Source organism: Symphodus melops (assembly GCF_947650265.1).
Source record: "Symphodus melops genome assembly, chromosome: 14".
Classification (NCBI taxonomy): Eukaryota; Metazoa; Chordata; class Actinopteri; order Labriformes; family Labridae; genus Symphodus; species Symphodus melops.
This window is the reverse complement of record NC_136704.1, coordinates 11,577,774-11,605,033: the sequence shown is the minus strand read 5'-3', so window position 1 is coordinate 11,605,033 and position 27,260 is coordinate 11,577,774. Positions and strand designations below refer to the sequence as shown.

Below are 27,260 nucleotides of genomic sequence, written 5' to 3'. Positions count from 1 at the left end.
TCAACTGAGTTTTTTAAAGGGAAAGTTTTCTTCATGTGATGCAAAAATCGTCATATTGCATCACATGAAGAAAACTTCCAGGCAAAGAAAAACATATTTTTCTCGTCTCAGGGCAAAATGAGGGCTGGATTCACGATCATTCAACACTACTACCATGTTTCTAATGATACACAGCTTCATGTAAATGGGTGAAGTATCCCTTTACGTCTTAAACGATTGCTCTAGATTTGCATCTTTGAAAGAACATGTTCTTTGATGGACAGTTTTTGGATGTATAGTAGCAATATTACATAATTTTGGGGACACTGTTTCAATGTTAGCAATAGAAAACAATATCAAACAATCAACTGGATATGCTATATCATATATACTTGGTGCTAAATTGCATAGTTTACTTTGCAAATCCAACTGCTAATGATTCATCACAATGTTTCATAAAAAATATACAACTTAATCTTTTATCAATGAATGTGCCACTTGTGACTGTCATCTTTCAGGACTGACTCCAGGACAGCTGTCACTGTGTCAGAGACAATGTGAAAGTGCCATTACAGCACCTCGGGGGAATTCAAACTGTAAGTCATTAGGGGCACCTATAATCACCCAAGCTTTCAGCAAATGACAGGCACGAAACATTGGGTTCATTGTTAAGTCCGAGAAGATGAACAGAGCTGCAAGCCAATTTCACTGGAAAACAGCCTGCTTTTTTAAATTTTGTTGTTAGAGAGAGAACAGATGTCAAATCTTAAAGCATGTAAACTGTTCATCGTTATGTCAAAAAAAAAAAAAAAAAAAAAAAAAAAAAAAAAGGTAGGTGTATCAAGCTTATCCAGAACAATCACCCAATTAGCAAATTAATGCCTGGAAAATCTGTCATGAATATTCAAGTCTTTATGAGCTTCACTTTTGTCAAGTTTTTCATTCAAAAGAGTCTACATTTGTAATCATTTAAAGGATTCAAGAATTGAAAGAGATCAACAAAGAACAACCATCAAAAGCTCCCAGTTTTCCACATTAAATCTTCATTTATTTTCTGAGTAGTGCTGCAGCTGATACCAAATCTCATGGTTTGGATCCAATCAAATACTTGATGTCTTGGATGGGATGCTTTTTCAGGAATCACAACAGTCAGGTCTTCTTCCCCTGGTGGTTTCACAGTTATCACTTGAAGATGACCTCTGGCTGAAACATAATGATTTTGATGAATTCAAACTTTTTGTGACACTTTATTAAGCGTGCGGCCATATCTTCTTCCTCAGCCTGCTGTTTTTGCACCTTAGTAATGTGCGTATAACTACCCCAATTTTCAAAATAGATTTATAGCATGACACATCTGTTTGTCAGATTGTCATGACTCATCTGAGCATTTTAACAGTACTACTAATCACAATGTGATTCTAATGTATTACTGCCTTAAATGTTTCACTGTATACGGTGAGTACGGAAAGCATTCAGAACCCTTTACATTTTTCACTCTTTGTTTCATTGCAGCCATTCACTAAAATCAAAAAAGTTCATTTTATTTCTCATCAATGTACACTCAGCATCTTGACAGAAAGAAAACTGAAATGTAGAATTTTTTGTGAATTTATTGAAAAAGAAAAAAAGAAATATCACATGGTTATAAGTATACCCTTTGCTCAGTATTGAGTAGAAGCAGCTAGCTTTTGAGCTAGTACAGCCATGAGTCTTCTTGGGAATGATGCAACATGTTTTTTCACACCTGGATTTGGGGATCCTCTGCCATTCTTTCTTGCAGATCCTCTCCAGTTGTGTCAGGTTGGATGGTGAACATTGGTGGACAGCTATTTTCAGGTCTCTCCAGAGATGCTCAATTGGGTTTAGATCAGGGCTCTGGCTGAGCGAGTCAAGAATGGTCACAGAGTTGTTCCGAAGCCACTCCTTTGTTATTTTAGCGCTGTCTTGTTGGAAGGTGAACCTTCGGCCCAGTCCTGAGTACTCTGGAAGAGGTTTTCTTTTAGGACATCCAGTCGTCCTGTCCCTGCAGCTGAAAAACACCCCCATAGCATGATGCTGCAACAACCATTTTTCACTGTCGGGATTGCATTGAGCTGGAGATGAGCAGTGGCTGGTTTTCTCCACACATACCGCTTAGAATTAATGCCATAAAGCCCCGACTGGTGGAGGGCTGCAGTGATAGTTGACTTTGTGGAACTTTCTCCCATCTCCCTACTGCATCTCTGGAGCTCAGCCACAGGGATCTTTGGGTTCTTCTTCACCTCTCTCACCAAGGCTCTTCTCCCACGATCGCTCAGTTTGGCTGGAAAGCCAGGTCCTGGAAGATTTCTGGTCCTCCCCAAACTTCTTCCATTTAAGGATTATGGAGGCCAATGTGCTCTCAGCAACCTTGAGCTCTGCAGAAATTCTTTTGTAACCTTGGCCAGATCTGTGCCTTGCCACAATTCTGTCTCTGAGCTCCTTGGGCTGTTCCTTTGACCTCATGATTCTCATTTGCTCTGACATGCACTGTGAGCTGTAAGGTCTAATACAGACAGGTCAATCAATCAATCAAATTTTATTTGTATAGCACCTTCCAGTACCAAATGGTGCACAAAGTACTTGGGTAAAAGGGTAAAAACAAGAACAAAAGCAATGATACTAGAACATAATTAAAACACAATGGTGACATAAAAGAGCAGCAGACACAGCTGCACCACAAAAAGGTGCACAAAGTGCATTCAAAGGTGTGTGCCTTTCCTGATCAAGTCCACTCAGTTTAATTAAACACAGCTGGACTCCAATGAAGGAGCAGAACCATCTCAAGGAGGATCAGAAGAAAAGGACAGCATGTGAGTTAAATATGAGCGTCTGAATACTTATATAATTATGACCATGTGTTATTTCAGTTTTTCTTTTTTTTGCAAACATTTCTGGATTTCTGTTTTTTTTTCTCTGTCAAGATGGGGTACTGAGTGTACATTAATGAGAAATAAAATGACCTTTTTTTGATTTTAGCAAATTGGCTGCAGTGAAACAAAGAGTGAACATTTTAAAGGGGTCTGAATACTTTCCGTACCCACTTTACATCTGAAACCCCAATAATGACAATATCAGTAAGATAAACCTGAATCTCCCCCATTCATTAATGAAATGCTTTTAAAAAGGTGACAATTGTTCTGTTATTTTTGGTGTAACTTTTAAACAACAGTTCGATTTTTTTCTTCTTATTATTGGGACAGTACAAGTTGATAATATAAAAGTTGCATCATTTCAATTACATCTTGTAACATCCAACGTTACAAGCATTACATTTCTCATTGATGTTATACGTTGCCACTAGATGATAATTGCAGGATAAAAGCAGACATAGTGAGTTGACACAAAGAAGAATCAAAGAAGCATTTGAAATGTAAACATGCACAATAACATTGGAACCTGTTTCTGTGTGAACATCTGTAAAAAAAGAATCGCCAACATATTTTCATCCTATTCCTTCAGTGGATCTCCATGTTGCCTACACACACTACATTGCGTTCTTTTCTCTGAGACTCTGCTAAGGCAGTAGTCTTCTTATATTTAACACCATGTTGATAGATGTTCATTGATATGCAGCTCACATACAGATTAACAATGCGAGGTGATCTGGATGGATCACGGATCAACTGAGTTTCTTCTTTGTAAGTCATCAAAGTGTGGTTCCTCTGCCAAACTCAATCCATCAACTCTTGCAGCATGATACCGCTCAGACTAGATTTCACATCATATCCTATACATATGAACCCATGAGCCACTGACACACCAGTGCCTGTGGCCTCTTGAACTTTTAAAAAAAATAATCACAAGACCTTCACTTCACTCGTGCGATGGCATCACTGCATCTCAGAATGAATGACAAAGACAGAAAGAAAAAAAGTATTAATAGCACAAAGTATCATTCCGACAATTGTCTAATTTCCTCGAGCGCTTTATGCGTGAACTCAGTCAGTATGCTCATCAAAGGGGCAGATTCACTGCCTGTCACACTAGGCTCATAAATGGTTGTCATAGAGGAGTCAGTCGCATGCAAGCCCCCTTGTTGGTCAGCAAGATAATTCTCAGCCCCCCCAACACACACACACACACACACTCTCAATTTCTCAGACATCCTGCCCTAATGATGACTCTAGGCCCACTTTTAATCAGTATTTGCATTGCCCTTTTTAACAATTATTCTACTCCACTGCACAATTTTAACTCTTCAAGCATGAGAAGTATTCCTGTGATTGTTAACTGCCTTATAGACACAATCTATTGGGGCCAGGTCTTTTCTTTTGTTGCACAAGATGTGATGCACTGAAAGAAAATGATGGGAAACTTCAAAGTATCTTTTGCACAACGTGTCCTTTTTGTAATACTTAAAATGTGTCACTCCATGATGTTTTTTTTTTTTCTTAAAAAGCATTTGCTCCCAAATTTATTTGAAGAAAAATGTAAGGCTTAAAAAAGTGCTGTCAACTCCCACTCCTATGAGGCAACTTGAACTCTGCAGTTAAAGAGAATACAGTAAAAAAATAATTCAGAAATTCAAAACACAAAAGTCTGACCAAAGGACACGCTAACTTTGGATTGTGCAGCAAAATGCAAAAAGAACAGATATGAGAAGCAGCAGATACTTGCAAAAACACACATATACATAAAGATACAATACATATAGAGTCATCTTTTAAGCACGGCATGTCCTCTTATGAAGTTGTTTGACAAAAAATGAAAAAAAAATAATAATTTATCAGGACTGTGAAATGTTTTGGATGTTGGACCTTTTGAATTGCATTTAATAACAATGCATATACCCACAGTATGAGATCTGAGATTTCAAAGCTCAGGTCCAGAAAATACATTTCTTGAGCTGGAGTGCAATTTTCATGTATGAGTAATCTACATGTGAATAATAAAGTAGCCTTCAAGGTTTATGTATTTTTCCCCTTCACAGGCACTGTTATTAATAGCTTCATCTTCACTGCTGCCTTAAATAAAGGATGAAATATTTTGATGTGTTCATTGTAAGGGGGGGAGGGGCAGGCGAAATAAACATTTGTTTTAATTAATCATTTGATCTGGAATTACAAGATATTTTCTTGCAGCCCGATGGCCTTTCTTTTCAGCTCTGACATCTCCTTGAGTCAAAAAGGCTGCTCTTGCCCCTGTAAGTCACATGTGTAGCTATTTAGGGAAAATCTTTACAGAGATAATTTATTTTTGAGCAATGAAGGATAAACCTCCTGTGTTTTCTTTGACCTTGTGAGCAAACTACAAAAAGTGGAGCAATCGATCGCTCCCCTCTGAAGATTCTGCAATATTGTATTTTGGAATGAAGAGTGGGAAAAAAAGAAAAACGAAGTCAAGCCAGATGAACAGCTGTATTGAGATAAACCGTCACCCCATATGCTGAGGGAAAACAATCTCTGCACATTATGGAGAGAAGAGATGAAAAAAAAAATACACTTAATCAACTAACATTGATATTACTTCTGGCAATTAGGAGCATGCTGGTAATGATATGAGTTTTCAGCTGTAAATAATTATGCTGCCTGCAGGCCATACTTTAATTCTCGGCTGTATCTATAAACAATAATCAAACCAACAGCAGCAGGCTAAAAGTTGGAGATTTGTGCTCTGCGGAGCAGCGGCTGAGGAGCAGCTTATTGGAGCCCTGTGGTGATGCCAGTAGTCAGGGTCACCTTCAGGTGCTCTCTCATCTGTACTCCAGTGCGTTAATGCAGAATGCTATTGATCAGCCTTTATGCGTCAACTCACAAACACACTAACACACATATATGCATGTACACAAAGCACAGAGATAGGATTTTAGATTTCATAGCATATACATTAACACAAGGTTACATGCATGCATACTTTTCTGTCTTTTTATTAGGTTTATTGTTTTATTAAGCGATACAGAGTGGATAGAGTCAGACTCGAACCCAGGGCGCCCGCTTGGAGGACTATAGCCTCCGTACGTGCTGAAATTAAATTTAACAGGCGCAGCATGAGTTGAAGAATGCAGGACAGTAAACATGGGCCATGTAGACACATCAATCAATCAATCAAACTTTATTTGTATAGCACTTTTCATACAAAGATGCATCACACAGTGCTTTACATCAATAATTGAAAAAAAAAAAAATCAAAAATGTAAAGAATTTACTAAAGCATTAATATAGAACCTGAAACATATTCTTCAGCGATTATTAATTTTAGGTGTTTATTTGTTTTGAATCCAGGACGTGTGAGCATTCTAACTCTGATTATAAGTGCACAATTTTTAATAAAACTCATTTATTGGTTGTGCAGTCATTGATGTAAATGATATTTAAAGGGAGTTACTATATTTTATGGGAATTATCTAAGGTAACATTGCCCCATTGGGGGATCTATGAAGTTTATCCTTATCCTTGACATGTGTAAGACACAGAATATTGTTTTCATAACATTGCATGCAGCAGATAAGAAATACAATGATCAGGTTCCTAATGAGTCCTTTTGCTGCACTGCTGCTGCTGCAGTATGCCACAGTTTAAAAAGTGCAAAGAAGGAAAAAAGAAAACATACAATCCAAGAGCGAGACTTGACAGCAAACTTTTACTCACTGTCAAACGCGAAGCAGCAGCCTGCTGATGTGTAAGGACTAAGATGAAGTGCATAATTAAGGAAACATATGAAAGCCGGCACTGGGCCTGAGATTAATTAGATGCGTGTCAATACCCTCATCAATATCCGATTAACTAATGACACATGGCCCAATGAGGGCTATTGATCTGCTCCAAGTCGGCTGTGTTAATAGGCTGACGTCGTCATTGAACGCGCGAGCTGACAGAGAAGTGTAAGGAGAGTTTCACAGCGTGCAGGAATGCAGGGCCCTGTAAACAGTGAAATCAGAAATGTCCCCTCAGTCATAAGTAGTAAAATCATATTCTTGTAGTGTGGTCTCTTGGGATTCCAGTGATTGCTCTGACCACAACTGAACTTACCCAGCTTTGCTAGAATTCCCATCCTTTTAGTGATAATTAAAAATGACCCCAAAGGATCCCCCTCCCCAAAAAGAAAAAAAAAAAAAAACTCAATCTAGATTAATGGTGATGAAACGGCCAACATCATAAGTTAGACCCTTTATGATAATGATTGTAATGATAATAATGAACACTTGGATGAAGGATGAACAATCCCCTGTCCTGGAGTTGAATCCCTATACAGGTTAATTAGGAAAGATAACATCATTAGCCACTCTCATGCTTGCACAGAGAATTAATTGGATAGGATGGAGGTTTAGGTCTATATTTAATCGCATAAACGATCAACGACAGCTTAGCCAGGTAATGCGGGGTCCAAATCGTTGGGCATCTTATTTAGACCACATTTAACCAGCCTAATGAGCAAAAACTGATCGCAGGAGTTTGTAATGAGGGTGCTGCAAATATCCTCTTGGCATGCAGTATATTGATTCAAATGTGCATTAATGATCTATTATTGTGCCTTGTTAGCTTCTGATTGTTATAGGATTGCGGCATAATTGAGGAGATGTTACAAGAACGCAAAAACAAAACAAAACAAAAAAACAGAATTGCAGCACCAATCACAACTTTATTTCAAACTAAACATTTACGTTATATTTTGGGAAAGAAATATGGACCATTTATTTCTATTCCTTATGAGCAATTTCTCTCCCACCGTTGAAAAGGCCACCAATAGCCTGATGGCTTTGCAGTAATAAATAAAGCCCAGTTTGTTTATTCTGAGAGAAGCATTAGCAAGATTTCCCGATATGTTCTGAAGGGGACTTTTGTGTTTGTATGTGTTATGTCAAATGTGAGCGGGCCAATCCGCCGGGCGTTCCGCACCTATTCTTCACAGCTGCTGCAAAGCTTTGTCTTCAGCCGAGAAACACCTTTGTCTACAGTTCCCTCCGAATAATGCACGGGAAGAACTTTTGTGTGAATTGTCATTTGCTACATAATGGATGTTTACAAAACAGTGAGTACCCAACCTTTAGAGTGTATTCTATTCTATGCTGAAAGGTGACAAAGGAGCCTGTTTTACCCGTAATAATTCTAGTGAATCAATCTTTGAAGACGTGCCATGCCACACTCCTCGTCATGAAACATCCTTTGAAACTCAAAGAGAGATACCATCTGGTGGATGACACTGCCATACAGATGAAACTGTATCTTGGCACATGACTTAAAGGTTATAGTTTAGTTGAGGACATGTGTCGAATAAAAACGCACAATCCCTTTTGAACAAACCTGAGATCTAAATGATGTATTGTATTCATTTAAGATGTGTGAAATTCAATTATACTTTCTCCTTTACTTTTTTTTGTTCCAGTGAGTGAAAGTGAACATGAGAAGGTTACCTGAGACTTTGTGTAGACTTGCGTGTGTGTGTGTGTGTGTGTGTTTGTCTTTTGGATCTGCGTCATCATTACCTTGGCAACTGAGGTGTATGCAGTGGAAGAATTCGGGCCTGCAAAGGTAACTCTGCTCTTAATCCTACATAAATACTATGTAATGCATGTATGCAGTCACTAATATAAGGTGTTCGTTCTTTAAATTAGGTTTGGTTTATAATCCAGCAGGATGAAGTTACTTACTTCCGAGCAGAGTGTACTGTTAGACATTTACCTGAGCAAGAAGACTCTGACCAAACTGTCCCTGCCTGTACCTATTATTCATCAGTAAAATGCAATAGACTGAATTCACTTCAACATACTGTACTGCTGTTTACTTTCAAATGAACTGCTTATTTGCCCATTGAAGCGCACTTTGAAGTGCAAAGAGTACATTTAGAGAACTATTGCATGTACAATGTCTCCACTGCCAAGCGTAGAAGAACAAGTTTGCCCTTTTTCTACCCTCTTCGTCAGCTGTGTGAACTCAGTGTCTTGAGGGAGACTGACTGTTGTCAGACACTAAGAAAAGGCCTCTGTCTACAAGCAAATAAAATATTCTTTGGTGCATGGTGCCCTATCCCCTGGTGACTATTGAATTACATTCCCTATCCGTGCTTGTGGAAAAGGGAAAGAATGTCAAGGGAAGATTTCAGGTCGCACTATGCCATAGAGAAGGGGAAGGGCCTTGTCTGGTGCAACACAGAGCCCACTGTCATTCTGGATTAAGGCTTGATTGAGTTTAGTTGACGAGATGACAGAGTACGTGGTCACTCTCAGGGCAGTGCGGAGATGGAAGAAGGGTTGCAGGTCAAATATAGTATCATGTGATTTTAGGGGAGATGTGGATGCTTTCTTTCTGTACAACTATTATATAATGTATTCAGTACAGTAAGTCACTTTATAGCTTGAACTCCAAATAATGACTTCAGGAATAGTATATAAGAACTTCCACATTCATTATATTCCGTGTTTAATTTCAGCAAACAATGTTTAATGCTTATGAGGTCAGGGGATTTTGGAGATCTGATTGAAGGCCAAGAAGCCATCGATTTAGAAAAGTATCATTGAAAATGTGGCATAATTTTGAAAACAGTTTGTGGAAAGAAGTTCTACAAAAGTCATGCCAAAGCATCCTTCAAAATCACTTCCCAGCTCTGAAATTCAAAAGGGCAATCAATTGACAGCACTTTTGTGTTTCTGTTGTTAAACTTTGACCAGAGCTGCTTATTGCCGGCATGATGCTGTGATTAAAAGAGGAAACATTTGGGTCAAAAACAAAGATATTTGCACAGCAAGTCTATATAAAAAAAATGTAGCATGCTCACTGTTTTACACGGGTTCACTTGGGTGCATCTTTCACTGTGCATATGAGATTGGTTAATTTATTTACATGTGAAAAACTGACTGAAAAAACTGGACCTAAGCCGAAAGTAAGTCAGTATTTTATATCATTAATAATAGTTGTTGGCATTCTTGTTGGTTTGGGAGCAAGTATTTGGCAGGAGGCTAGCAGTTGACAAATAATGCTAATACTACTAATTTTTTTTTTTTTACTTACAGCATCCCGATTTTACAGCCTGTATAAAACATACACACACGCCCACAGCTGCATTACCAACCTGGGGAAGGGAAAAAAGCAGCAAATTAAAAGCTGGAATGTTAGGGAGTCTTCAATTCATTAAAATATACACGTAAAGGAAATGTTGCAAAGTACCTCTTTATCTAAAAGTATTATCCTTCTTTTGTGTCACTACTGATTGTGCCAGTTGACACAAACAGACTCACCTGGAAATAGAGTTTTACTCTCCACACTTGTGTCCGCAATCAGGTGTTTTTTGCAGGCCGTTAGAAGGTGCATGGATATCTTATGGTCTTTTCCTTGTTAATGTGAACGGACCGCACACTGGCTCCGCTTTCACTGAGTTATTACGCAGAGTGTAATTTGAAACAATTACAAAAACACTGGCCCACTTGTTACAACACTCATTTTCCCCTCACATATACAAACCACAGATTCAATAGCTTTACATGTTTTTCAATCACACCCAGTGGAGCAGTGTTCAGTGTGAAAAAGTATAGCATTTCATCCTAGCTCGCATGGTATGGGATAATCTTTCACATTTTGCCTGGGGTTTGTTTTGCTATTTCAGCAGAAACTTGTGCAAGCCATGTGAATTACCATAGGAGAGGACGATAAAAATACCAAATGATATTGTATCAGATGTAAATGAATAAACTATTTGAATAATCAGGGCCAATAATTTGTTATCTGTGATAATAAACAGTGTTTATTGTCCTTTATTCTCTGAGATGCATTGCAGAGATAACAGCTTTAAACACATAAGCAGAAGGGATATAGTGTAACTCCTTTGTGCTGCACACTTAGGCTATAAAAAGAGCTCTAATAGTGTCAACAAACTTTGAATTGTCAGGCAAATTTCAATTTGTAGATTTGACTTGATAACAGATTCTCCTCATGTGCAGCTGTAATTCATGCAGGTTTAAATATGTTAACATATTTTTTTCACTTTCTCACCATATTTTCACACATTCTGTTTTGCAGGCCTCGCCATTGTTCGGAGATCAGGGTCAGACTGTGATGATCTCTTGCAGTCGGACGAGATGGACACCTTTAGCAGTGTGAGTACAGTTTCACTTCTGGCCCCCTCGTTGCAGCGTAGCCGTGCACAAGGAGGTCAGGCCCTGTACCTCGGACTCTCATTCTCTGAAGGTGCTGCTGAATTCTGACCATTGACATTTAGCATTCCTCCGCGCTGCCTCTGGGTTCTCAATGGGGGATTGAGGGGTGCAGAGGCCAGTGCCTGGTTCTCAAGCGTAAAAACAAAAAGGCTCTTGAAAATCCCAAGGAGTTCCCATGATCCTAGAAAAGACCTTGATCCGACCTGTGTTAGATTTCCATTCCGGGGATTAGGACACACAAAAAAGAACATATTTGGCTGATTTATTTTGTCTTTTGCTCTGGATTTTCCAGACAATGACTTGCAATGTGTTCCTTGTATACCAGTGAAATTTCCTGCAAAGTGATTTGGCCACTATGAGATGTTTGGCTATTTAATCCAGGAAGATTTCTTTCTTGTTTAATCATTCACTTTTCATGTTCTCTGCTGACATTTCCAAGTAAAAGCCGGCGCTTGTAGTGACATTTTATGGTGGAAAGTTTTCAAAGTCATTTTCCAAGGATTTTTTTTCCCAGCAACATACATAATCTGTTAGCATCAAAGAAGCACACATGCATAAATAATTGACTAATTCACTTAAAGGGGCCAGCGTAGATTAATTAAGCTTGAATACTAATTATGTTTTCTGTCTACACCAACTGACGCTGTTGTTGTTTAATAAGAAACTGCTTGGTGGGTCACAATTACCACGCACATGTACAGAGCGTCACATTTGAAGGGATGGCTTTTTTATGCCTTAAAACAAAATGCTAACCTTATCTGTAGCAGTAAAGAGATTTGGGAGGTGTCTCATTATTATAGGGGAAGGTATTTATATTACCTTTGAATTATGTTGATAGATAAAATTAGGCTTTGTACCTTCATTTTCTTTTTTTCTTTAAGCATTAAGGATAAAGGGAGGTATCAGTTTAATATTTATAGAGTCGTTAGTGATTTATTAGTACTCAGTTTAATATACAAACATGTTTATATAATGAAAGTAATAATTCTTGCACTTTTATTCACATTTGAACAATAATCAATGTCGCTCTATACTAGGATCCCAGTTGCAGAACAGCCGGAAATCTCTATGTTGTGCACTTTTTTAAATTTCAAATTAGAACTCAAGCAAGAGACAAACATAAGCAGAGATCTCTATGTTCAGCTCCCACATCTCCTGTCATTTCCAGAAACGCTCTTGTCCTCGTCTCCGCTGTCTTACACAGAAGGTGCTTGTCTTGAAATGGAAGCTTTCAGCATCTCTGTGAAGACGAGCTTGAGCTGTCTCCGTTCCCCTGGCAAGCAGCGTGTACGGGGACAGAGGCAGACAGCTCAGAGCCGGGCCCTTGTTTACAGCTGCGTGGGGAAGAAAACAGGCAGACGTAAATGAGGGTTGACGGTTTCATGAAGCACAACTGGTTGATGGCAGATTCAATGTGACTGGGCTGAACTGGGCGATGATCCGTACAGTATGCAAAATTCACTTTCTAGCTGGTCTGTGCCCACCAGCCCCTAGCAGCAAGCGGTCTTCCCCAAGCCCTTCTAGCTATGCCTTTGAATGCAACAAGAACTGAACAAGGCATTGTTGTGCTCAATTCCTTTTGACAACAATCACATTTAAAAAAGAAAGGAAGGAAAAAGAATGGTGGCTGTTTTTTTGTCACCAGTTAGAGATAATGTTTTTCTCATGTGGACTGCAAACTAAGCAGTTTGTGTGCTGCACAGTAAGATGAGAGAAGAGGGACAGATTAAGTGCATGTAAATGCCTTTTGATGACAACAGAATCAACTCAGGGGGTATTGCCGTGTGCTGCTGTACATGTATGTTGTAATGCACCCACATTTCTTGCCGGCACCATTAATCCAACATATTAAGGTGCAATGTGATGGGCAAAGGATACAAACTTCATTCTGTCATAAACTTTTATCATTTCCTCCTTTCCTGTAATTGAATTGTTGTTCATCCTTTTTGAAATGCAACATGCATGCTTCATGCACATTAAGTAACAGTGTTGGTATCCTAAGGCATGCTGTGTCATCGGGGTCCACAGAGAGAGATGAGGCCCAGGCATTTTTCTTAGCTTTCTAGACAGAGACACCCACAGCCTGTGTGGATTAGATTTTTCTGACAATGACCCAAAGCTTTAGGCCTTAGGTGTATGTACTGTAGTCATTCTGCATACTCACACACACACACACAAACACACACACACACACACACACACACACACACACACACACACACACACACACACACACACACCCTCGTATCAAATCTATGCAAGACTCTATTCATGGTAATCAGAGGACTTATTGACATTTGCAGGACATGGTGTTGTGCAATGTATTTAGTAACATTGGCATTATCCAGTCCAAAACAAAAGTTTGCCGCAAGACGAACATGGACATGAAAAAAAAAAAACAGAAGTAATAGAATTAAAGGGCTATTACACATTTTAAAGGAAATACATCTTACATGTTCAGCGATTGCATTGTGAAAGATAATCAACAATATTGTTGATTATTGATTAACAATGTGCAGAAATGAGTGTGATAATCACAATAACAGAAAAATGGGATTTGTGCTTTGATTTTTAAAAATCTCTTTTCCTAAAACTCTTAGGGGGGGAAAACATGTTTTTGAAGGGGTTGAAACTTATTTTGATCATAGAAAAAAACACAATTACTAACAATGACCTTTGTTGTTCAAAGACTGAACAATGACCAGATCTTAATAAGGAATATTATTTGAAATGTACATAGTAAGTTTTTAAGGATTGGCTGTTGCGGCAGTGATGGTCAAAAGGTTCTTAATTTGCTGAAGTGTACATTACAAACATAAACCAAATTGTGATTGCTTACCATTTGTATTGGCAACATGACCTGATTGATTTGCCATGCAGGTCTAAATGGGAAATTACAAGTTTGCATTTGCATAAAAACAATTCAATGGTTGCACAAAGGCATAATCTGTATGATGGCTGATGGAATAGAAACAAGAAAACACAAGAATACTGTGGGAGACAATCAGCACTGAAGCTATATTTGCCCGTCACATACTCCACAGCATGTGAAACTCAGAAAAACTGATTGGTACCCAGTCGAAAAGAAAATGGTTTTTAAATAAGTTACAATTAGATAAGCATTAATCTCAGTGGTATAAATGAATGTCTTGCTGTAGGGCTTGTTGAATGTAAAAACAGATTTACAAAAACTCCTCTTACCAGATTGGTCTGGAAGTAGTCCTTCTCCATTTTAATTGCTCTGTCATTTAGAGTCGAAATAAGCCCCCCACTCATCTGCCCCTTGATTTTTCCCTTTGAAATTAAATATTGTATACAAATACATGCTGTTCATAGGCATGAGCACAGTTCATCATTGAAATCTGCATAAAATGATGCTCCATACGCTCTGAGCTACAGAGCTCTGTTATGGTGCATTCTTATGTAAACATATCCATAACCAAAACAACTGCTTCTGCCTTTTACTTCGACTGTCTTGTTGTTCTGATTGTCTGCAGACATGAGAGAAGTGTGGGACTGCTTGACTTTCTTCCACATACTGTTGATTTCAAAGAAGCCCATACTTGCTTGAATACATTCCTCATTTTTCCTTGCCACGTTATGCTGATGTAGACCACCTACAACATGAAAGACACAACAGTGTTATGTAGTGGGATAGATTGCATTTGGATGTATCACGTTTTAAACCACTTTGTTAAATCAATATTTTGTTTGGTAGGAATACTACATTTAAACTACTTTGTGTTACCATTTCTCCATGCTTTATAAATTACACAAGACCTGGCATAATGTTACTTAGAGACCATTTTTCTCTCGTCTTCTGAGATTTTCTATCTTGAGTTCATGTAAATGGAAGTAATGGGAAGTGTGCCTAGATTTCCATACTTATTTGCACACCGAGTCTGTGTGCTCCCATGCAGCCTCTGAGTAAAAATGCATAATTTTCCAGGAGAGAGTGTTGTTGCCCATTCATTTTAGAAACAAGGAGGAAGTATTTTAATGTGACCTTCATTACACATTCATGTCAACTTTTCTTATCTATTTATGATTAAATTCTTTTCCACTCCTGTTGTTCAATTAGTGCTTGACCCCTTTAGCGGCGATGTAAATTAAATGACATTTTAGTGTCGTCCCATATTTAAAATACTGCGTTAGTTGCGGATCATAAATGATGATCTTCATTCTGCAGCTAATTTATTCATTTAACAATTTCCCTCCAGAAGTTACAGCAGAAGGCTCTGCAGCAACCTAAGCAGAAGAAATCCAAGTCGGCTGAATTTCTGATGGGTGAGTCCTGCTTGATGAGTTATTGCTCATAATTTGTGTAAGGATTAATTAACTAATTACAGACAAATGGCTTTGGGCTAAATTTTGCTCTTGCTTGTCAGGGCGCAATTTGTAATTATTTTAATCATTTCTTCTTCTTCTCTTTTTTTTTCTTCTCCTTTGCAAGATTCTGATTTAATTTTAACCTAATTGTGTTTTAGTGTCATTCGAGGAGGATGCGCTTGAACATGTTGGTGCAGAAAAATCACCAATAGGAAAAATTTGTAGTCATTAGATGCGCTTGAAAAATGTGATGATTCACTTTGACCTAACTGTTGTATCACCCGTTCATGCCAGTGTTTTTATTTTTATTTATGTTTCTGCTTATTGTCAGGGGGAGAGGAGAGAGCGGCCGTGGTGGGCATAGAAAACCCAGCCTTCGATGGAGGAGGAAGCACAGAGCTTTCCGTTTCTTCGCTTTGGCTGGGGAGAGAAATTCGAGGTGACAGGCCAGATAGCACCCTTGCAGCTCACCCAAAAAAAATGGAGCTGCAAGCCCCTGCCAAAGAAAGAGGTGAAGCTTCATTTTTCATTAGCCTCAAATTTGTTGACAGTAGATGTGTTCCTGATCTAACCTTTCTCTCACTCCCTCTTTATTTTTCTCTCTTTTTGTTCGAGGGGCCCCTGGTCCCTGCATTCCAAAGCAAGCGTGTCCTAACAAGCAACCCTCGTATAACTTCTTCCTCCGCTGGAGAACGCTGCAGTTGTGGGTGTTCTATCTCTATCTAGAAGTACCCTCGACACAATCAGCCTTGACTCCCACTCTCGGCTACATGCCTTGTGGTGGGCTAGAGTCATAGGAGAGTGCATTTACATACGCTACTACGCTACCAAGCCGATCTGCTGTCTGTGTGGTGTACTCGCTACGCCCCCGAAACACGGCTTAAGGCCAATCAGGCATACGAATATGCCCCCTTATAATTCAGTATGTCAGGGAGAACTCTTGAGGAATGGGATGGTAAATTAGGATGCGTTCAAGGTTGCGAGCGTGCCAGTTTTCTCAGGGATGAGTCACATGTTAGATTCTTGATTTAATGTGGTTTATTTTGCTATTGCTGTGCTGGCTTATAATTATTATCAATTATTGTCATGATTAGGCTTAACCGTTATGAGTAGAATTGGCCAGCATTGAAATATAATGGACACTCATGAAAGTCAGACCATAAACATTTATGACTAAATCTGTAGTAATTAATAATACAAAACACTGACGATAAATAGCAGTCCTTTTAAAATGTGTTTTCAGGGAATCAACCGTCGCAAAAGACCTTACATTTTATACAGACATCACTTTCATCATGTCAAATACAATGACAACATGTTCCCCATCCTGTATGTAGATCAGCAGAAAACTGACCTCAGTCATCTGTTTCTGTTTATTGTTATTTTTTTTCTTCATCATGTCAGAGATCCAAAACTGATATTATGAAGTTTTCTCTCTTTAGAAAGACTGGAAAAATAGAAAGAAATTAAGTATGCTTCCAAACTTGGCCTTCAAAGAAATACATGATTGCAGTCACTTTAAACAGCTATTTATATATATATATGTATAAATACCCCGCTTTATTTATATATATATATATATATATATATATATATATATATATAAATAAAGGGGAGTATGTTGGTATGCTGAAGAACAGAGATGAGCTCACATAGAGATTTAACTGTCTTGTTTTTTCTACTCTATTAATTGGCCTAATAATTAACTAATTAGGCCACTTGCCATACCCTTAAAGCATATATAAAGAACTTAACCATACAGTAGGGTAGTTTATTAAAACTGAACTCAGGAACATGTAATAACTTCTGTTCTGCATTAACATTTCTTCTATCCGTGGATTCAAACTTTCTCTTAAGAGATGAACTGGAGGAGAGGCAGACTCTTTAGGTAATTCACAGATATGATTTCAGCATTATGCAAATGTGTGTTTAAAAAAAGTTATTTGCAAAGAAATGTTCAAACCCTCTGTTAATGATGTAGGGGGGAGTTAGCGTGTGAATTTCACAGTCAATTTATGGCCACAATTGAGGAATCAACTGGCTGCTCCTTTTTCAATCAGTATTTCAGCATGACTGGTTTACTGAGTTTGAAAACCTCTGATTTTTTTATATGACATGGAAAGAATCACACTTGGGGTTTTCGGGTTGTGGCCTACCACTGGTGCTAAAATGCAAACACACTTGCTGAAATTCTAATTCAGCCAAGCAGTGATAACCTAAAACTTCTCCGAAGATAATCCTTCTTTTAAACGTATATCATCATTTTATGTAGCCTAGCATGCATGTTTCAGCCCACAACCTGAGAAATACAACTGAAGCAATTTAGATTGGAGTGAAATATTCAAGGCCTGTAATGAGAATGATTTAAGGTTAAGAAAGCGGCGTGGTGGGGTGTACCCTTAATAGAAAGACCCTGGAGCCATTGGATTCCCATAAACTCTGTGGAGCAGACTTGATACCCATAGGTCAGTGATTGCTAATAAGAAGTCAATGAGACATGGGCTCAGGTTATTTTCCTTTGGATCTACTCCTCAAAACTTGCCGGGTCCTCTAGGCCGCTGACCTCGGAGTATTTATAAGGTATTGTCTTTGAAATTCCAGGTACTTTTGGGCTTGTAGACTTTCTCATTAGTTCCTTTTGAACACAGCAAACATATGGCAGTCGTATTTAAGAGATTACCTGCCGTGACCTTTCGCGGCATGCTAATTAGGCCCCAGAGCACCGCAGGCCGTGGAGAAGCACACTGAGAAAGCCAGCAGTCTCATTCCCACTTCGCCCTTTCTGCCTCTGTACTCCTGTCTCATCTTGGCTCTGCCTTATCTGGTAGCAGCCGCTGCCCCTGCCCTTCCACAGTGTGGGTTTCAAAATTAACATTTCGCTTCATGTGCTTCTAATAACCACTAACCTGAACCTGTACAACTCCCCCCCCCCAACCCCCTTGCCAACTCCTAATGTCTCTTTCCCTCATTCTCTCGCCTCTCGCACTTTCGACAGGAAATAATCACACCCAAAATTACTTTGACCCGTTGTCGGCAGAGCAGACGGACCCAAGGCATCGCAGGATGACTGGGGTCAGCGCCGAAGATGAGCTTGAATTAAGTATGCCATTCTCTGTCATAATAGTTCTCCTCGGTTCATTAAAGTGAGGTCACCGGTGGCAGGCCGCCATTTGTGACGGCAGGCCAGTCTATGTAAATACACTAAATGATGGCATCACGAGATTGGCCCTCCAACTCACTGTCATTGACGAAGGTCACGTATCATTGGTCAGTTTTCATTCCACTGTGGCTTTTTCTTTCCCCTGTCAAATGACACACGGAGAGCCACATCAATAGTTTGCAGCGCTCTCTAAAAGTAGGCCCATTAAAAGCAAGCTCTTGGGAGCCAAGTAATATACATGTTATAATGAAACACGGTTATTAATGGAGAAGCCATTTCACCTGTATCTTTTGGATATCACTGCCGTGTAATATCAAAGGATTCACCAAACCAAATCTCATCACATGATGACAGGCCGGCTAACAGGCATGTTAATGCTCCCTTTTCATTACCCCTCTGCATACACTTGATTTTCAGGCCTCTGCAGCCACAGCTAATATCTCTCAAGTGCATGTGAAGATATGGTTTAGATTGACTTTTTTGATAAGTGGAAAGTAATTTCAAAGCTAAGAGAATGCATGTAATTCTTCAGCGCTGTTTAAGGTGTACTCATTTTATAATTGTTTTGATTGGTAGCAATGTTGGATGCAGATGAAAACCGGCTGTATCAAAGAATGACTGCACTGCTGGATGAGGATGATACCTTCATAAATATACCTGGTATGTAACTCTTTTATTGTTTATTCCTGGGGGGTAACTATATGAAAGCAGTAGGTTTGTTGGCCAATATCAAAATAGAAAGTTAAACATTTTTAGTTCAAATTAAAATCAATAAGAAGTGTTTATGTTGATTTAATAACTTAACAGTTGTCATTTACTGATAAGATAGTTCATAAATGTTTATACACTAAGAAAACAGCTGCAGAATGGTGGTGTAAAGATCTATTCAGTCTGTATTAAAACTGAAGAACCACTTATATTCACAGCCGTAGATCTGTCTGTAGGGACCTGGGCAGGACTTTGGAGGGTTGCTGGTTCAAGTCTTGCAGTATAGAAGTTAGTGTGGTTGCTGGAGAGGTCTCAGGTTTTGTTTTTTTTTAACATTTTTTATAAATATTTATACTAAATTATTAATAGAAACTTTTTACATTTCAACAACATTCTCACAGTGAACACGGCAGTTTTACGTTCTTTACACTTTTTGGGTACTGTAGCTTTAAGAACAGCTTCGTGGAATCATTAAACAACCAGACAAATGTAAAACCCTGCATTTTCCACCAACACTAAGAGCAGCACTTACACAGAACAAAGAATAAGACAAGAAACAGACCCTCACTTGTAGTCGGTGCTTTCCAAGCACAGCCATTGTCTCACAGTAGGCGTGCCTTTTCTCATTAGCTCAGTTTCATTTAAATATGTAGCCAACCAGGCAGCATTGAGGTGCTTTAAGCTCAGCATTGTTCTGGCAGAAGACAGTCGCACCAGATCCTGTTGACATGACGCACATCTCCCTTGTAATTCCAGCGCACAAGTGATGGGTTTAGGCCCGCTTCAACACGGTAGAATTTTCCCGGCTCGTATTATTTGCCATTGTCTCGGATTTAGCTGTACCACCGAGATTAGCAGCCCCATCCATTGTCTTGGAATGTTCATGAAATCCTACAGAAAAAGTAAAGAGGATCTTGGATTAACAGTTCCTCCATGCAATAGGCTGAGACACAAGGAAGGAAAGAGAGAGAGAGGAGGAGGAGAGAGAGAGAGAGCTCTTGTGTACTGATGGGGTCCAACTGCGTTGACTGCCAGTAAGCACTTCACCGGTCTACAATAGACTTCAAGACAATCACCTTATGCTGTTGTGCGAATGCCTCCCACCGGTGTAGGCCGCAAGTCTTCTTTGCAGCTGCAGAACCGGCACAGTGTATGTCACAGTGGATCCTGACATTTTGTGACTGCTTGGCTGGCTTTTGTCTGGGCTCTTACAACCTGCCACAAAGCCCCATACACACTTCACAAGGAAGAGAATAAGACAAAGTATTAATGAAATGGACAGTAGCCAACACTGTCGCCGTTTTTACTCAGAAAATATTCCTGGAGATATCCCTTCTTCTCTGTGTAAGATCTTTACTCGCCTTTTTTTTTATCTCAAAACATTTGTTTGCTTTGGCTCAGCGTTGGGAGAAAGAAAAACTGGCATTATATACATTCTGGTTCTCAGTGAGGCATTGATATGAGCGTCTATGTGAAAAGAATTAGGCAGTGATAACAGCTTTGGCTGGTGTACGTGTTGGACTGCACACGTTGAAAACCCAGATGCTCAAAGAATACCTCACGCTTTCTACCAATGAGGCGATGCAGAAAAGACACACAGCAAGCAGGTTAGCTGCTGCACATGAGAGAGAAATACGCTACCTCTAAAGTAGTTCACATACAGGCAAAAAAAAAAAAATGTTGCAATTTAGTTCCTTGTGTATGCTTTGAGTAAAAACACAACATTGCACCCGCATACTGTACAGCTCAAAGCCACAGACATTTAAAAACACTAAAGAAAGACATAATGTCTTTGATGTATCATTTCAGGTCAGATCAACATTTAGGACATCTGCATCTGTTCTAAAGTTAAACAACTGTTTCCTTTTTTTTTATTATCATGCATTTTGAATTTTGAATTACTAAAAGTGAAGTTTTGGGATATTTATGTGGCTTAAATATAGATACACTGTACAATATATTTTGTGTACTGTGAGAAAATTGGGTGGAAAAAGATTAAGGGTTTTCCCTAAACATGATTTTGACAAAGTAAATATTTTAGGAACAGAATAGCTTTAAAAGTAGCTGTGGATGTAATCATATGTTTTTTGTCATTGATTACAACAAGTGCATCATTTTTCATCTGCAAATAAATCATTGTGTACATGTACTGTATGGGTTTCTTCATAGTAAGTATGTGCGTGTGTGTGTGTGTGTGTGTGTGTGTGTATGCCTGTGCATGTCCACTGATGCATATCTCTCCAGGTACGCTGCTAGCCTCCAGGGATGAGGAGGTGTTGGAGGTGAAGGCGGGTGATCCGGTGCTTCAGCGGCGACTGCTGCTCCACAGCGGTGGTGATGCCTCGGGCTCACGGCCCTCCCAGGCCCACACCATTGCCAAAACCCAGGCTGGGGCCGGTGCTGGGCCGGGAGGAGAGGCTGGACTCGAAGCAGGGAGGATGGTAATGGGCAGAGAGAGCACTGTAAAAAGTAATGCTATGCTTTGGACTTTGTTTAGAGATTGATTTTGTATATGTGGAGAGGCATGATGACACATGGTGTATTATAACACTATTATTATGACATTCAAAAGTGTAACGTGATTTAACAGTTTGTAGGAACCAGAAGAAGCTTGTACATTGGCTCAATTTTTATTTTGCAATGAGAGAACATTTAGGGGACCAACACTAAATCGGCCTGTATAATAGAAAAACAATTATTTCAGAAGTTTCAGACTTTAAATTATACTTTCATAAGTATCTTGAAAATATTGAATCCCATATATTGGTGTGAAATTATAGACACAAATTGACGTCTAATAATACAAACGCATTTAGCCATATCAAATGATATGATTTGTGTTTTGCTGTTTTATTTCTTGCAGTGAAGACAGCTAAGGAGGCGATCCCCCACTACGCCCAGCAGCTGAGGGAGCGCGTGCGGCCTGACATGATCACGCTTGGCAGCCTTTCACTGCAGCAGGTCAGCTCTACAAAGAGGAATATCTGTGTCATCATCCCATATTCACCAGCACATCAGCCATGTCCATTATGCTGTGACTTAGGCTAATGGACATAGAGTGTGTGCATGTGTGCGTGTATATTTGTCCGTTCACATCCCAGTTTGTGTGAGTGTGTACTAAACACATTTTATCCCCTCTTCTTCCTTTTTTCACATTTGCTTTTTTTTTGCTCTACTTTTTGTCCCCAACCTTTATAAAAGTTCAGCATTAAATATTTTGTGTAGAATTTTTGAATCTCGGCTGAATGCAGTCATGAGAAATTGCTTTTTGTAGAACATGCATTCAAGGTTAGATAACTTATTCATCCATGGCCCAGAATAATTACATGAATTTTAACTACATAATCTATGCTTCGTATGATATCCTCACACAATAATGTATTTGTGGAGACAGTTTTGCCGTGTCTTTGAACTTTGTTGTGCATTATCATGTATATTTGTTCCTTTCAGACGCTACATTTTCTTGGTTCTTTACCCATCTTAAGGTCTTTTGAGGAAAAAAATAGAGCGTGACCACCTTTTTATTTTCCAACTAGGGAGCAGGGAGATTGTGAACTAGCGTTAAGATCTAAAGCTTCTTTCAAAACAAATGTTTGCGCTCCATGAATTAGAAAAGCGATGAGAGAATGCAACAACACGTTTCTTTTGTGAATGCAAATCGAGACTGCAAAAAGACGCGAACATACTGTATATAAACAGAATGCAGAACTTCCATCCACTGTATTTTTAGTTCTAATCTCACTTGAAAAGAGACTACAAGTCAAATTATGTGAATAGAAAGTCAGTGTAATTCAACAAATGGCTCAACAATGTCTCAATATCACTTGGAAGCAACAGCAACAGTTGACTCATCCTGCCTTACTCCATAATCAGTGGGATCTACTGTGTACTGTATCAGTATTGGGATCAGTGTTATCTTATTCTGCTATAATATGTAAGCGCTCTCCTACTGTTTCCACACCCACCTCCCATTGGAAGCACATTATCCACCAGAGATTTCACATCTATTTTAAAAATAATAGCGTTTTTCTTCTTTCTCTATTCTGCTGTACAAAGCCTCTACAGGGCGAGACGCTGTCACTTAGCAGTGTCAATGCGTCTGAATAGGGAGTGTGAATGTGCTGACTGAATGTAAAACCGGCAGAAATACTCATCAAACGCTACATGTCTGTAGGGCCTGGCTCAGTATCGATTGCCTGCAGATTGCATTACAGTTGCTCCTTGTGCTTAATTCTGCCATTATGGTGCACTGCACTGTTTCATAAAGCTGCATCCAAAGAAAGTGTGCAAGTGTGTTTACACATTTCAGCACGCGGCTCAGAAGGGACCTCTGAAGAGGAGTGAGTGGGCAAAGAGGAAGAAGAGACTAATGCACTTCTTAACTGGGAATGTAAAGGTAAAGGCCTGTACAGTATAAAGTGTTTGAAGGATGTTTAGCTTTTGTAGTAAGCTCTGATCTATTTATAGTTTCATCACATCATTAGACCCATCTGTATTGTTACATCGTTGTACAAACATTGTTCAAAGTTTGTTTGTAGGCAGTTCCCTGAGAAAAAGAATTTCAGAGAATTAGGATTGCGAGCATTAATGCTTTTATCGAGACCAAATAAAGTGACAGATTAATGCATTTATTTTTTTTATCGCGTGAATCACATGCTATTTTATCCCTTTATAGAAGCACAGTAGCTAAACCTTCATAACGTCTTCCTGTAGTCCCAGTGATTGAAAAGAATGAGCCTGCTGCCCCTTTGAATGTCTCATTTCACTTTAGAAAACTGTCACATCAAATATTCCACTTCTTTTTACCATCTTTTTCAGCTGTTTCTATTTAATTACCAACTGCAATGATTTCGTTTTTTTCCGTGGTTAAGTTAATGTCATAACTTTTGATCTACTGATAGTACCTCAAACAGGAAGTGTAAAAGCAAAATAGCAGAAAAATAAAAAGACTCAACATTTCAAATAAAAGAAGTTAAGTAATGGAATTTCAAACATGCAAACTAAAATTTGATCAACTGTGATTAAAAACCATTTAATTTTACATCTCAGAGAGTAATGATTTTAATCAAACTGTAAATTAGCTGCAAAAGTGAATGACGGTTACCATCTTAACAGTGTTTGTTATTATTCCCACTTCAATATTTCATAGGAGCCTCATTCAGGGCGAGACTGTGACGTGGTGGCTCCACAGCCCAGGCTGAACAATCTGCTTCAGTGAGTCCAACCCATTTCATATTTCTCTCCATATGTAAAATTGATGTTATACGACTGTAATCATTAATTGTGTAAAAAAGCATTTGTATTCTCACAGACATCCGATATGGCATGTAATTCATATGTCCTCTGCTTCGCTTCTCCTGTCGACGAGCATGGCATTGTGGGTAGTATGGCTGCGGGGCATAGGAATCTGTCCATGTCATTGGGCTCGGAGGCGCATCAATTCTTGGTCCGTCCACTTTAGTCAGAGATCACACATCAAATCTGGTATGGAGAACCCTGCGGGCAGTCAGCTTAGCATGTTTAAGTTTTTAGTAATTATGGACTACCATGCCAGCTGACATGATAAAATCAAGACACTACTTCACACATAAGCCTCTTCTGTTGTGTTTGGTTGTTTTATGGGTGGGTGGTTGTCGGACACCAGCTCTGTCAGATGAATGTGGTTCGGAGTTTAGCGAGCTGACCTCCTCTCGACAGCCTTGAACTCTGTAAATTCCTTCTGATATCAATGGTGGGTGGCTATTAGACATGGGAGACTTTCTATGCATCACCTAGGGCTACATCTGCCTGAAATTTAATGAGAAATGATTTCACTTTTTCTCTCCCTGCGCCTATAAAAGAAAAAAAAAATAAGGAGGAGAGACGCAGAGCTGACTCGTGGTTTTTGTAACAAATGTGTAATTCATTTGTTTCCACTGTTTCTGATTTAATGGAGGTCGAGTAATTGCATTAGGAAGCACATTGTGCCTTGTTGTGAACTGATGAAAGCACATGTAATACTTTTGATAGGCGAAAAAAAAGAGGAGGGAAAAGGGAGAGAATGGAAAGAAAGACCCAGTGCTTGCCTTTGATGCCGAGCATTTATTTGCTGAATTATCCTCCCTTTTACAAGCATCTTATCCCCAGTCACAGGCAGGCCAGGGCCCCTGTGATATTGCTTTATTTTGAGGAATTAAGAGAGGTGGCGAGGAGACAGAGCAAAGCAACCGCTTATTACATTACCACTGATAAGATTGAAAGGCCTAGAAAGGCAAAGAGAGCGAAAGAAAGAGAGAGAGAGGGACCCCAGTGGAAAGTGTTTTGTTGTGCTGTTATTAGATTGAGCTGCTGTTGGCTACAGAACAACAAAGAGTCCAAAATGCAGGTGGCTGTAAACAGGGTTAACTTTCTGTGTTTGCCTGAGTTGTATGTGTGTGTGTGTGTTTGTTCTTGTAGCAGCCAAACCATTGAAAGCCCGTCACTCAGAGCGCTGGGGGAAGGCCAAGAGGAAGCGATAGCCAAATACGGGCAGATGACAGAGCTCCAAGAGTCCTCCTCCTCCACAGCATCACGGCCCCTGTGGCAGGTAGGATCTGCTAGACACTGTGGTTGAAGAGTAAGAATCACACATTTGTAATGAAACAGAAAGTACGCAAACAGGAAGTGACTCTCCTCTTAATCTCTGTGAAGATATTGATCCCGAAGTGTTTACAAATCATCAAAAAGGCTGGGTGTTTGTTCAAAACAGTGAAATGATGTAATTATGTGCAATCCTGTGATGAATGGGACCTGTGTGAGAAAGGCAAAATCATATCCCTTATTTTCTAGTTTGAAATTCCTTTACTCCTTTCTTTCCACCAATGGGGACTGTATGTGCACATGCCTACGAAGGCACACACGTTCATTCAAAGGCACTATAGAAAGACGGCTTCCATATACAGAATTATAAGTATCCTGCCACATTATTTTGTGTACAGTATAAAAAGAACCATTCCCTGCTTTGTGTGGATGCTGTCTGTGGTTTTAGGAATCTAAGTAGGAGGGAAAAGGGAGTCTTTGGAGATGAAAAAAGATGAACATAGGAAGAGGAGAGAAAAGGGAACCAAGTGGGAAAAGGAGAAGGAAGCTGCAGCTTTAGCGGTAGCATCACCAGCAGTGGGAGGAGTGTGCTGTTGTGTTGCATCTGGGGATGAGGCTGCCATGCCACCATGCTGGCTTAAAGATGTAATGAATCTTCAGTCGGGGGCTTTCCTTCCAGGGTGACAACTGGCTTTGAGGAAGGTTGTAAATGCAGGGGAGATTGTGGTATAATTCCTCAGACTGGCGTTTGTGCCCCCCAGTCACCATTCGATTATCTCCCAAATTGCTGTGTTTCACTGAGATAAAGATTTTTTATGGCTTGCTGACTTGAAACAACCGGCACAGGCAGAATAGGGGGCAAAAAAAGGGAGAGGAAAAAAAAAAAGAAAGAGAGAGAGAGAGAAAGCAATGGCCAAACCTGCCACGCATAGTAATTTCTTTTGGTAAAAGACAAAATCTTTGTTTATATGACATTTCCCTAAAATTACAGCAGTAAGATGAATCTGAAATATAAAATGTCACATTTGGCATGCAAAACTATGAAAATATATTTCTGTGCAAAATTCATGGAGGCATTTAATTTAGAACGTGTTTAATAACTAAGGCAGCCTGCATCAGTAATCCTGCCCGGAGGTCCCAAAAAGATTGTCATATTTATTCTCTGCTTTCTTCACCCCCCTCCTTCATTCCGAAGCCAAAAAATTTTAAGGGTAAATGTTCATTGTTAATTAAGATTTACTAATTAAAATGAAAATAATTAACGAGAAAGCTTAATCTCTGAATATTAGCCCATACTTAGAAAGAAAGGAAGTTTTTGTATGTGGCATTTCCTGTCTCTATTAAGAGTGCATTTTGTGTGATCAGTCAATACGTGGAAAGCCTTGAAAAGATATTTCTGCAAAAGGACGGATGCTTGCC

General features: G+C 39.3%; 1 protein-coding gene across 1 annotated transcript in view; it reads left to right on the top strand.

The window, feature by feature from the left end:
• Positions 1 to 8,457: 8,457 nt before the first annotated feature.
• Positions 8,458 to 27,260, top strand: part of ofcc1 (orofacial cleft 1 candidate 1) — a 77,770-nt gene continuing 58,967 nt past the window's right edge. The window contains exons 1-11 of the mRNA XM_079361603.1: positions 8,458 to 8,468; positions 10,950 to 11,026; positions 15,307 to 15,373; positions 15,747 to 15,926; positions 18,411 to 18,515; positions 19,152 to 19,235; positions 21,528 to 21,752; positions 22,147 to 22,244; positions 23,593 to 23,679; positions 24,433 to 24,497; positions 25,719 to 25,848. Coding sequence (XP_079217729.1) covers positions 11,009 to 11,026; positions 15,307 to 15,373; positions 15,747 to 15,926; positions 18,411 to 18,515; positions 19,152 to 19,235; positions 21,528 to 21,752; positions 22,147 to 22,244; positions 23,593 to 23,679; positions 24,433 to 24,497; positions 25,719 to 25,848 — 1,059 coding nt within the window. The 5' untranslated portion in view covers positions 8,458 to 8,468; positions 10,950 to 11,008. The remainder of the gene's footprint in view (positions 8,469 to 10,949; positions 11,027 to 15,306; positions 15,374 to 15,746; positions 15,927 to 18,410; positions 18,516 to 19,151; positions 19,236 to 21,527; positions 21,753 to 22,146; positions 22,245 to 23,592; positions 23,680 to 24,432; positions 24,498 to 25,718; positions 25,849 to 27,260) is intronic.